The sequence below is a fragment of the Chionomys nivalis genome, chromosome 13, assembly GCF_950005125.1.
Source record: "Chionomys nivalis chromosome 13, mChiNiv1.1, whole genome shotgun sequence".
In the NCBI taxonomy this organism is placed as follows: domain Eukaryota; kingdom Metazoa; phylum Chordata; class Mammalia; order Rodentia; family Cricetidae; genus Chionomys; species Chionomys nivalis.
In genome coordinates, this window is record NC_080098.1 from 16,684,868 (window position 1) to 16,698,352 (window position 13,485).

A 13,485-nucleotide genomic window follows, 5' to 3' on the forward strand; every position below is an offset into this window, starting at 1 on the left:
GTGTTTGGTAATAACACTGATGTATGTATCATACTCATATGATCAACATTTCATAAGGTGAGGAACATTATAATACCATACAAGTAAATAAAAGAACAAAACAATTTCAGGTGAAAATATAGATCTTCACAGTGAACAAATGTATCAGTTTTAAAGTCAATCAAGCAGTGCTATTTTCTAACTTGAGTAAAAATGGTTGAAAATGCAGATCGCATCCAGGGACCACAGATTTCTCTAACTCTATCACATTTTACACTAGATTCTCTTTTCAGTAACTCTTGCCCTCATATCTTTCCTCAAGGCAAAACTGTGGCCTTCAACTGTCATAGATACAAGCTAACCTTTTTGCACAGATATGCAGGATTTCCTATGCACCCCAAGTCCAGGCTTGCTCCCCAGCTGTGCACTACTCCTTGGAGGAAACCCAGGCAACCTCCTGCTGTTTCCCAGGATCCCAGGCAACAAACATCTCTATATCTGCTGCAGTGACCTAGAAAACGGCTGTGGCCATTGCCTAGAGCCAATACACGAGTCTTGAAATAGTCCCAGAAAATTAGATTATGAGGGAAATTAAAACCAATAGTGGCTTGTTTAATTTCTCCAATGCTCACTTTGCAATTTTTTGAATATCAAATAATTGTTGAATCTATAAGCAACAGCAGTGATCCCGAGGAAATTGCCAGCAGCTTGTGGAATTTTTTTTTTACCATTTCCTACTTCTCAGGAGGAATGATCATTAGTCTTCCACCACCATTTCTATTAAGAACAAACAGCCGACCTCCTTCACAGTGCCTCCTGCCTCACCTGGGTCCCATCTCAAGTCATTGTCCTTTCATTTCTCATAAAGAAAGAAGCCTCAGAAGACTTCAACAGACAGCCATGTGCCTGCTGCTTCTGACTTCTTAAGGAAAGAATTCCAGGGGCTATCAGTAAAGGATTCATCTCACAAAAGCAAGGGCCCGACCTCAGATCTCTAGTACTCACATGAAAAGCTGAGTGTCACAGCATGTATCTGCGATCCCAGGCCTGGGACAGCTGAGGCAGAGGGGTACTTGAAACTCAGCAGCCAGCCAGTGTGACCAAATGGTGAGCTCCAGGTTCTGTGAGAGACCCTGCCTCAAACAGTGAGGTGAGGACTGGCTGAGGAAGACACTGGTAGTAATATCTAGCAACCACAGCCATGCCCAAGCACATGGATGCATGCTCATACATGTAAGTGACCTAGGTGCATGCGCGTGCATGCACACACACACACACACACCAGAGGGAGAGAAAGAGAGAGAAACAGAGAAACAGAGAGAGAAGGAGAAGTAGGAAAAGGAGAAGAGGAAAAGGAAGAGGAGGAGGAGAAGAGGAAGAGGAAGAAGAAAGAAGAAGAAGAAGAAGAAGAAGAAGAAGAAGAAGAAGAAGAAGAAGAAGAAGAAGAAGAAGAAGAAGAAGAAGAAGAAATCCAAACACTATTATTACAGTGAAGACAGTGAAGAAGAGAAGTCTATAAGTCTATTCTGGGGGCTCAATCACAGACAATGGTGCTAATGATGACACTATGGCAGAGACTCATGCAGGGCCAAGGAACAAGGGAGCCAGAGAACAGCCATCCAAGAACCCATTTCCACCATAGCTCTAATGAGGTAAAGGTATGAAATGACATTGTTGAAACCTCAAGAGAGGAGATGCTGTGGAGGAAGCCTCCAGACACAACCTGACGGTATGTCCACTACTTTTGGAGCAGCTGTGAGAGCCAGAGTCAGGGCCAAGCTGGGAGAAAAGCTACTACTGCCTCTCTTCCTTCATTCCTGAATTTTCCCTGGTGCTTCCCCTTGGCAGAAACTAAGCAAAAATCCAACTGGCAAGAAATCAGAGAAGAAACAAACTTTGAGTCAGAACCCAAGAGCAGAGGAAAATAGATCTGATGCATGAGGTGGAAGAAAGCGGCTGAGAAAGCCAGCATCACATTCGTAGATTGTGTTTATGTGCACACGCGCGTGCGTGAGTGCGTGAGTGTGTGTGTGTGTGTCCTGCTTGTGATAGTTGCTTCCTGAGTCTTTCTTAATCCAAACCAATAATCTGACCACCTTCATTTCGAAAACAAAGAAAATGGACTGGACTCGACATCTGCTTGTCTCTCTCTTCTCTTCCGTGGGTGCAAAGTCATTCGGGGCAAGAGGTGTTCTTTCCAAGGAAAACACCAGCCATTGTATTTATTCACTGAGGTTCACACCAAAAATTTGCGTAAATATCTCAAGTTGTGGAATGGAAAGAAAAACCAGACAGCACCCATCTGCGACAGAAAGGAGAAGATTACCTGAGGAATGAGGTGGAGCAGGGCATCCCCAGAGAGGGTGCCCACAGCCAAGCCCACGAACAGCTGTAAAACAAGGCCGTAGTTCTCCTCGCAGCTGTGAAAAAGGACCAGCGCCGTCCCAAGCATCGAGCCCAATGTCAGGATCGTCACAGCCACCGTGCTGTAGCCATATTCTAGTCAAAGGAGGTGACAAAGGCTGTCAGTGTGCATTGTTGTCCACTCGTGCTTCAACTATCAGAAATTCCAAGTCCGCTCTCCTGCAATAACAGCTTGCTGGGACATACGATTTTATAAGTTTTGTGTGGGGTAAAGGATTACTTTCTTTTTCAGGTAAAGAGTGAACTTCTGGGATCATCTATGATTTGCTGTGGCCTAAATGTTTATTGCCCCACCCCCAGCCCATCCCCCAAAGGTGACAGTTTGAAGAAAGTGAGGCGCCTTTGGGAGGTCATTAAGTCATGAGGGCTCTGTCCAAGAGAGTGAGGAAAGTGCTTTATAACGAACTTCCAGCAGGGGGAGACAGTGAGGCGGTCCCATTGTATGAACCAGAAATTAGACTCCCATCACCACCACGACTAAACAGAATCTATCAACACATTGATCTTGCGCCTCTCAGAACTGGGAGAAATACATTTCTGTTGTTTAAGAGTCAACAGATTATTTCATTACATCAAAGACTAAGTTTTCACTGTGGCTTTGAAGCTACCCCATGTTTCTTTGTCTTATTTTAACATAACTCTTTATTGATTCTTTGGGAACTGTATATCATGTACCCCAACTCCACTCACCTTCCAGTCCCTCTGTATCTGCCCATAGCACAATCCCCCCCAAATTAATTAAAAACAAAACAAACAAAAAAACCCACCTCACTCCTCTATCTTTCCAACACCTCTTCATTCATCCTAATGGCTTCAGGAGCTTCAGTATGTCACACAGTGTACCCTTGGGTCCAATCAGCCCCACCCACTAAATGCTCATTGCAATGAGTCATTGGTCTGGTTCAAGGCCTCTGGCACAGCATCATCACCAGACCCTTACCAAAACTTCTCTTGGATATCCTGCTGTTGCCTCAAGCCATGGAGATCCTGTAGATGACTCAACAGTTGGGAGCACTAGCAGTTGCTTTTCCAGAGGTGCTGCATGCAATCGCCAACAACTACATGCTGGTCATAACCATCTGTTGTGATCTAATAGAGGATCTGATTCTCTCTTCTGGGATGCGGGTGTTCATGCAGAGTTACCCAATATTTTATTTCAAATCTCCAAAGCAAGCAAATTCCCAGTTTTTTCACCACCCACTGAGAAAGGCATGTCTTCTACTGCCCAATGCAACATCCCAGAGAGACACAATACTGGCTCCTATCTCATTTTACACACTTTAGAGACAAGGAAGTTGTGACGAGGGAACATGAAGTGTGGCTTCATTGTGGACCAGCGTTTATGAACAACTGAACATACCCTTCAGCAGAACTTTCTCCTAAAGCTTCCAAAGCTACTGCACATGGAAAAAATAATGATACTTTCAGTAACTAAAATGAATGGTTTTATAGCTTAAAACTGATCCATCAATATGAACAATTAATAATATACATTTTAACAGTCTATATTTTAGACTCTTACAAGAATTCTTATAACCTCTAAAATTTGTTTCATGTATCTAGGCCTCCAAATATTGTTTTAATAATCAGCAAAGTAAATGTGGTGGTTTGAATTGGTTATTCACCTGTAGAACCTTGAATCATCGAGAAGACAACTATACTCTGAGTGATTTTCTAGCTTAAGTGAATCATGGTGGAAAGATCCATCTTAAGTGTAGACAGCACCATCGTATGGAATGAAATCCCAGAATGATTGAAAAGGAGACTGTGAGCTGAGCTCCCTGCTTTCTGACTTCGTCTGTAATGTGATCAGACCCTCAGACTCCTCCATGACATCCTGCACCATGGATCTGTGAGTCAAAGCAAGCTCTTTCTTCTTTAAACTGCTACCCTTGGGAATTTTCTCACAGCAACTATAAAAGTAGTCGATACAGTAAGATTCTAAGATTCTTTTTAAAAAATTAGTATATGTGTTTGAAAAAAAAATCAAGAAGAAAATGGAATACTTCAGCTATCATAATGCTTAAAACTGATTGCAGTTTTAAAGATTTTATTTTTATTGTTTTTAATGGAACACATATGTGTAAAAAGTAAGGCTTAGCATAAGCATTGAAGAAACCAGGATTGTCAACCACACAGGCCTATTTTCTTCAACAAGTGAATGACTCCTAGTCCCCTGGAATGCCAGAGCGAAAACTGATCCATCTACTTGGTGATTCTCTGCTATTCCATTAGGAGCCAGCCACCACCTGAATTCCCCAGTACCCTGAGCATTGTATAGAGCCTGATCCTACAGTGAATAGAACACATCCCCATAAAAGAGGCCCCGTGTACTCTGCTCCTCCACCTATAGAATCTCTCCTTGAATGGCTTCTCTGCCTTTTGGCTAAGATCAAGAGTAGAATCTATCGTGCTAATCACAGATCCTTCCTCTAGGCCCTAGCCCTGAACTCTGTTCATCAGCCAATAGAATACATTCTTATTGTAAAGGTCTCAGGTCATAACTTCTACTATATTTAAATGTGTAGGAAAAAGAGCCAAGAGGTCAGTCCCTAAGGAGTCTTAACCAGTCCCCATAGAGATTGCACTGCCCTGAGTTTCATTGTCCCAGGTTTTATTCACCACCTGTGTGGTTCCACTTGGGGGTAGGGTGTTGAAAAACAAGCCTGCCTCCCTCTTAGGCTTAAAAAACATCTCATAGTTAAGATGACTAGGTTCATTCCTATTTATGACTAAATCTCTGTTTCTCAAGGATTGGACCTTGAAGGTTACCCTTCTTGTAACCTTCACGACAAATGGTTTTAAATGGCCTTACCCAGGAATGACAATAATGTCTTTGTTTCAAATGGTTAAAAACAATCTTACAACTCTACCTTTGTTTCACTACATCTTGTTTGGACCATCTTGCAAATCATGTTTTTGTTTCAGAAGGTCATTGTGGCTAACTTGTTATACTTATGTTCTGCTCATGTAACGCTGCCAATTTGGTACACCAAATTATCCATTTGGAAATGAGCTATATAAACTTCATTTTCATCATAGCCAATATGGACCTATTAAACCCCTGCCTTGGGGAGAGGACCTATCAAACCCCACCACTTAGGGAAGTGAGGCACATAGATACAAAGTGTCTATGTGATATGGGATTCCCTTCTGTATGCTGTGAATATGTTTTATCACCATTGGTTAATAAAGAATCTGCTTTGGGCTTATAGCAGGGCAGAATATAGCCAGGCTGGAAGAGATATAGAGAGTAGGTGCAGTTGAGGAGATGCCATGTAGCAGCCACCATGTAACCGCTAAATGAGACAGATGCTGGAACTTTATCCTTTACTTTAGTCACAGCCTTGTGGCAATACACAGAATAGAAATTGGTTAATTTAAGAAGTAAGAGTTAGCTAATAAGAAGTCTAAGCTAATAAGCCATGCAGTGTTGCAATTAATAAAGTTTCTGTGTTGTTATTTTGGGTATGGGCAGCTGGGAAATGAACAAGGAGTCTCTGATTACAAAATGGCACCCAAAGTGGGATGATTACATACACGTAAAACCTGAGAGAGGTTAAAAAGAAATTTTAGACACAAACACACAAAACACAGAGTTTAGCACAGCTTCTTGGTAACTGCATTTTTTTTTTTTTGGATGGGCTCTGTTTGCTGACATTGGGCAGAGGTGTGGCGGCTCCTTTAAGAGAGAACTTCCTGACTCAGCATTGGCAGCAAAGGCTGCAAGGCTTCCTTAGGAGAGGGCTTCCTAGTTTATGCTAGTTGTACAAACAGCTTTAGCTCTTTAAGGAGGCTGAGCACTTAAATGGGGTCTGTTAACAGCATGTTACAAATTGCTTAACGGTGATATAGATCTGCTGTGACCATGGAGCTGGGGCAGTGTGCTCATGGCTCAAAGGCAGTGAACATGCCTCTGCCATATTGGACTGTGCAGAGCAAGGAGACAGGGAAATGGAGTTGGTCATAGCCATGCCTGTTTAGCATTTAAAAAAATCATTCTTGGTCAGAAAGTAATTACAGTTATGCACATATGCAATAAAGACAGATTCAGATGAAAAAGACCTCAGAATGGATCACAGTGTTGGATAATGTACATAGACTTGGGAAAGAAAAGAAAAAAATATGGGCAGCTATGAAAAGAAAGTTTTTAAAAATAAAACAAAGTTTTTAAAGAGACAGAAAAGTAACATAAAAGAGTACAGACAGTCATAAGGATATGCTGCTTTGGTAAAGAGGCTTTGCTTTTGTTTCCACAGAGGTTGAGAACCTGTGGACTCCTTCCAGACTAATGTGGTTTGATGGACCAAGACCTCCTGAATGGTCTCCATGAACCCCCCAAAATACTTGCCTCACAAAAAGCAGGAAGCAGTTTAGAAAAACTATGCCCAAATTCTCAAATATTATTTATAAATGTTTTTTTTTTCATTTAAAGGGGATATGAAATAGAGATAAATACTTTGCATTGTTATGGATTTCGGTCTCTTGATACAAATTTAAGGTCAATTTTGTTACATGTATTCCTGCTCTTGTTTAAGGTATTGTGTTTGTGCAGCTCATTAAAAAAATCTGATGTATAATTTTAAATACAGGTTAATAGATAGTAATCTATAATAGTCAAGCTTGTAGTCATGTTAGGTTTTCTAGATGCACAGAGATATATTTCAGTTGGATAGATATTCTTCAAACATTTCAAAGACTTACAGAATATGGCATCTAAAATGTTTTAAGAACTTAGGATTTTTCATGACAATGAGACACATCTGCACCTGACAGCACCAATGTACTTCAAGAGGATGATGGGCATGAAAGAGACTTCATAATATACTTCTTATGGAGTATGTTAGCCATTTGGGCAAGAAACTTCTCTTGTCTGGACTGATGGATAATATGCTATATAAAGTGGACATGCAGAACCCACAGAAAAATGACTGCTGAATTTGCTTAAAGAAGGTTAGACAGCCCTTCTGGGTTCCTGTTTCATGAAAGAGTCTGCCAGACATTCTGCAGGAATCAGAAGAAAGTGATTGACAAACTGCCAATATAGGCAGAACTGTCTTTGAAATTTCCTGCTTCATGGAAGAGTCTGCCAGATACTATGGGCCTGTAGGCTAAAGATGGATGCCCTTATGTTGCAAAAGAACTTGGGTGATCTCCAGGCAGTGAGATGTCTCTGTCAATTCTAGAATTTTGGAAGTTGCTTACAATGCACTTCCTGTTTACTTAGGTAATACTATATCCTTCTGGAGTCTTTGATGGAGTTGAAGAAAAGTAGTTATAATTATAAAAGATAGATTCAACAGAAAACTCATAAAGACATGATAGATGATAGTATATTTTTCTTAATTTGTGAAATGTAAATGTACTAAATATTGTAACTATAATTCTTGCTTGATAACTGTTTCGCTGTATGTAATTTTACTATGTTAAAGTTAAAACCTTTTTTTAGGCAGAAAAAGGAAGGTGATGTGGGATTCCCTTCTAAATGCATTGAATATGTTTTATTACCTTTGGTTAATAAAGAATCTGACTTGGGCCTACAGCAGGGCAGAATATAGTCAGGCTGGAAGATATATATAGAGAGACAGTAGGTGCAGTCAAGGAGATGCCATGTAGCCACCGCCATGTAGCTGCTGAAGGAGACAGACACCGGAATTATACCTGGTAAGCCACAGCCTTGTGGCAATACACAAAATAATAGAAATGGGTTAACTTAAGATGTTAGAGTTAGTTAATAAGATGCCTAAGTAGCAGACCAAGCAGTGTTGCAATTATTATAGTTTCTGTATTATTATTTTGGGTCTGGGTGGCCAAGAAATGAACAAGCAACCTGTGACTACATCTATGCTTGTGCATGTCACTGTGTAGGTGCCTACAGAGGCCAAACGTGTTAGATTATCTGGAGCTGGATTTACAGGTAGTTGTAAGTCATTTGACATGAATGTGAGGAACCAAATCTGGGTCCTCTCTAAAAGCTGTGCATGGTCCTTCCTGCCTAGCTATCTCTACCCCCTCAACTGTAGTCTCAAAGAAAATATTTTCTTCAAGTTTATTATATTAGAAGAATCTTGTGGGAGGCCACCATGAGGCCCCACTCCTAGCTGAGGGGATGGAGAGGTAGTCATATCTTTCAGGGATGTGACTGCTGGTAGGTTTCCCAAGCTCAGCTGAATGGCTCATCAGCATGTGGGCACCACTAACTTGACTCCCTGGTTAATTTGTTTGTTTGTTTGTTATTGTTTTTATTTTTTTAAAGAAGAGAACAGGAAGTTGGGGGATGTGTTGGGGATTCAGGTTAGTGGAAGAGGAGAATTAGAGGTAGCTATAAACAAAATACATTCTACATAAGCATCAAATTGCCAAAGAACAAATATAAATTTATTAAGAAAGTAATGTTCCTTTCCTATCGCACTCAGGTTTTCTAGAAGGCTCACCCTTCACATCAGATCATTTTAATGATGCAAAGGGGTACACCGCAATAAGCTTGAATTTTTAAGAGGGAGCTTTATTTATTTCTAGTTCTCATTTTACCAGGATCAAGGGAGTTGGTACTGTACCAAGAAGAGGAAAGAAATTGTCAGTTATCAATCTTCTCACCTCCTCTGCTACCTCTTCAATGTGGAGCCTCCCCATAGTGGCCTAAGGGACTATGAAGAGCTGGTTTTCTTGATTTGGAAATACAAAAACTTAGTTGTTTCATAGTTATGTGAATATACAGAGCACTGCTGAGTTATACAAAGCAAAGCAGTTAGGAGCCAGAGTACAGGCCAAATGGTACAGTGTGTGCTGAGAACTCACGGGGCCTGGCTCTCTTCCTCTGTATCTGTAGAAAGGAGTGAAGATAAATTTTATGATGTGCATATTTTACAACAATTAATTTTAATAACTTTAAGGATGGCTGGGATGGTCATATACCTACACAGCTGTTTTATTTCTTTCTAATTTATTAAGAACACAAGGATTCCCATGCTATTAAAACATCTTTGAAGATTTTCATAGCCCATCTATTCCCAGTTGGACTTTATTCACAAGTGCCATGGTTCTCACCTAAATACATAAAGTTATTAGAATTTCAACATGCTCAACTCAAGGTTTCTAACAGTACCTTAGAAAGACCATAAAGTGTCAAGAAAACCTCACAGGGCGCGTTAGAGTCTGGACAAATCTCACACCCTATCCCCCTGTTCTTCTCTTTGTCCTGTGGGCTGCAACAAAGCGATGCTGCAGGGAAAATGGATATTTCCATAACTTTGGAGCTTTTAAAGTCTGTTTAGGTCCTCAGTGAATTAGATTTTGCCTTCTTTCTTGCAGGTGGGATATCTCAGAAATGATAAACTTTCTGATGTGTTGTGAAAGGGTTGCTGGTGTCCTCAGTCCCAGGCCAAGCATGGCATCTTGATTGGTGACTGATAATTTAACAAGAGTTTCTGTCTCAACATTTCCCATTGTGACAGAACTTGAACTACACACTAAATGATTGGCCTTGCCTGAGCAGTCACTTAAAGCAGGTCTGAAATTTTATCTGAACACGGTCATGTGTGTCCATCCTAGAAATGAGGTTGGCACTTAAGGCATAAGTTAAAATCCACTGAACTCTGTTTCCTTATTAATGTCTCCCTGTGTCTCTCCCACTTTCATTCAGCATCTTACATTGCTCTAGGTTTTAAAGCCTTCGTTAATCACATAATGCCACATTTTAAATTGCAGAGACAGCTATTAAAATGTGTTCTTTACTGTATGCTATCAATGGTATATTTTTAAAGAAGATTTCCCTAGAAGAGTCTAGAAGTTCAAAAAAAGAGCATAAATCATTCACCTTATTTTTCATAGATCTTAGGTTCAAACAGCTTTTCTCTAAGGGGTTTGTATACGCCAAGCACCCTGCCAGGTGGTGGGAGTATGAACAGCACACCATGCTCATAAGTATTACACTACTGTCCCCATCACTTGTGGAGCATCAGTGAGTACACATGTCGAGTTTCTGGGCTTCTCACCTTCATGAAGTGTTTTTCCTCCTAGTAACTATGAAGTTTTAGGTATTTAAACATACCATACTTTTGTTCACAATAAACCTTCAAAATGAACTACTACTTCTCAAGAATCCATTGAAGCTTACAGATGAGTAGTTGAATAATTAAATTTTTAAATTGTGGGCATTACAGTCTATCACAGAGACCATTTTCTAAATATGTATTCCCATATATATTCATATATATCAAATGTATGATCATCTTAATGAAAGTGATTGAAGGTTTATATTTTTCACTATATTATAACTATTCTCCGTCACCATTTCGGGGAAAGATCATAAACATATAGCACTTCAATGTATTTCACACATTTTTTAACTATCCAATCTGAACCTGTTGGTTCCCTATAAAAATCAATGAGTCATTGCTATAGTAACTCAGTGGGATCCAGGAGAGTGTAGTTATTGATCCCTGCACTGCTAAGGCCACCAACCATTCCTAGAAGGCTGCCATCTCCCTGGATTGGGCACCTCCAACGCAGACCAGCTCATGTGCCTTTATTTACCCCAATATGCCCTCATGTTTCACAGGTTTCAGGACGTGTGAATTGCCGAAAGCCCTGTAAGGTATCACCTACTTCCCAGCGAGTTGAAAAGAGCCAATCCCGAGAAGTGGAAGTAGAAATTGCTTAAGATCACCCAGTTCCTGAGAATAAAGGAATTGTCTCAGGTATACATTGCCGATTCCAATAGTGATATGCTTTCTCTTTTATCCTGCCACTTCTCAACTATGAAGGAACAATGGAGCGGTGTGTGTATGTGTGTGTGTATACACATTCATGAATGTGGAGGCTGGTATCAACACAGTGTCTTCCTCAATTGCTCTGCATTATTTTTTAAAGCAGGGTTTCTCGCTGAACCTAGAATTTATTAATCTGCCTAGATTACAAGCCCCTGGGATATTCATGTCTCTGCTTCCCCAGAACTGAGGCTGCAGACACATGCCACTACACCAGCTTTTTTGCTTGGGTGCTAGGAACCCAAGTCAGGTTCCCTTGCTTCCCTAGTAAGCACTTTACTGGTTCATCTTTCTTCAGGCCACTTAAGAATTGAAGAATTTTAAGTTGTTTCACGATTTAGTCAAATATGAAGGACAGAAACATTTTACATGAATTACATACAAATTATCAAATATTCTTTGAAAACAATTTCACATGTTGGTACATATCCATATTTCCAGCAAGCATTTGGGAGAACAAAGCAGGGGGAATCTCACCTGGGTTACAAAGAAAAACTCTGTCTCAAAGGTGACAAAAAAAAAAAAAATTCACTGGAAAACGTCAGAGCAAACAGAATCAAGGACTCCAGGACTGACTTGCTCAGGTTTGACTTCCAAAGTCATCATGTGTGTAATTTCTAAGCTGTGGCCTACCATATGCATATCTGTGCTTCTTCATATGTAAAATGAGAAAGTAATCGTCCCTCCTCACTATATAGAGGACTAAATAATTTGGAAAATGCATAGTGCTTATGACCGCTCCTTCTACCCAGTAAGTGTTCTGCATTTCCTGCTATTACCACATGCACTCCGCACACTGGTGAGGAACCCAGACTTACTCTCCAGAGTGGTGGGTGGGGGCTTTTCTTGCTGGTCCTTGGGCGTTTGGCAAGAGCAGCTGAGTAGTTGCTGGACAATCCCTGGACTCAGCTGCTTAAAGTCCTCCTTAGAAATCGATGGACTACTATGGTTCTGTAGAAATATCTCCACCAGCTGCCTAGCAGAGAAGCAAGCCTGTATGAAGAAAACACGCAGTTACAAACCTTAGCCTTCAATCAGGCACAACAGCCACTCAAGGAGCCCAAACTGCACAGGACCGCAACAGTTCATGGATACATTATTGCGATTTTCCTTGCTACATTTGCATTGTTAACTCTTTGCTACCTTCCAAGGTTTATTTAAAAATCTGAAGTACCTTTATTTTATTCTGAGAATCATTTCATATTGCTGGCATATATCTTTTCTTTCTGGTAACTAGAGACTGATTTTCACCGTGTTGTATGGTGTTCTAACCAGTGATCCCTCACAAGTTTTCATAGTTTTCTCCTACTGAAAAATGGGGGGAGCTTTATATGTGTAAACCTGTGACTTTGCATGATGGAAAGGAGCCTGGTAGTAATGAAATCTCTGGCTTTGGTACCATCCAACTTAACAAGCCTGAGCCAGAAATAGGCTTTCTTTTTTCAAAAGAAATGAAAATTTAAATTTAGAAGGGAATGCAATTATGCATCTTAAATAGTAGGGTAACCTACCTCTGTTAACATTCTCTACAAAAAATAGTAGCAATAACAGTTAATTTTTGTTTGACCTTACCTGGCTTATCTACAATTTTATGGATTTTTTTTAATGTTACATAGGCATGCTTAGACAAAACTCAAATAAATGCAACATGCCTTTAAAATCTGTCTTAAGGCGTTTGTCCACTTTAAAAGTAAAAACTAGGGTTGTATGCATCAAAAATCACAACTTAAAAAGTTGGGGCGTCTATATATATGTGTGTGTGTGTGTGTGTGTGTGTGCTGTGCATGAATGTATTTGTGTTTAAATGTGTGGACACTGTACATATGTGGGATCATATACATGTTGTATGCATGCACATGTGGATGCCTGAGGCTGACATTGGGTATTTTTCTCTATTGCTCTCCTTTAGTACTGAGTCAGGGTCTCTCATCTCTCTTTGACCTTGAACTCCTCATTTTAGTTAGTCTAGCAGACAGCTTAGCCAGGGAATCCCTCACCTCCATCTCTCCAACACTGCAGATGGGTTACCATGCTGACAGGCTTTACATGTGTTCTGGGTATCTGAGCAAGAGTCCACAGATTTGTGGGATAAGTATGTTACACAATAGTACATCTTCTCATGCCCTAAAACTTTTAATGAGGATAGAATATAGTTATGATATGAGTAACTTTTATTCAAATAACAAACCAGTGCCCTTGTGAACTTTAATTACAACCAGTACAGGATTTTTAGGGAAGCAAATCAATGATTTACAAGTCTGGACTGATTTTTCTATGGTGTAGGATATAAGAAGTTTTCAGTAAAAGCATGTTA

At 40.2% G+C, this 13,485-nt stretch overlaps 1 protein-coding gene across 2 annotated transcripts in view; it reads right to left on the reverse strand.

Annotated features, from left to right (window-relative positions):
• The window catches only part of Slc39a12 (solute carrier family 39 member 12), a 91,116-nt gene that overhangs the window by 50,565 nt on the left and 27,066 nt on the right, over positions 1-13,485 (reverse strand). For both annotated transcript variants that reach the window (XM_057787450.1, XM_057787449.1), the window contains exons 6-7: positions 11,990-12,164; positions 2,306-2,478 (exon numbers count right to left, since the gene is read on the reverse strand). In XM_057787450.1, the coding sequence (XP_057643433.1) occupies positions 2,306-2,478; positions 11,990-12,164 (348 nt within the window). The remainder of the gene's footprint in view (positions 1-2,305; positions 2,479-11,989; positions 12,165-13,485) is intronic.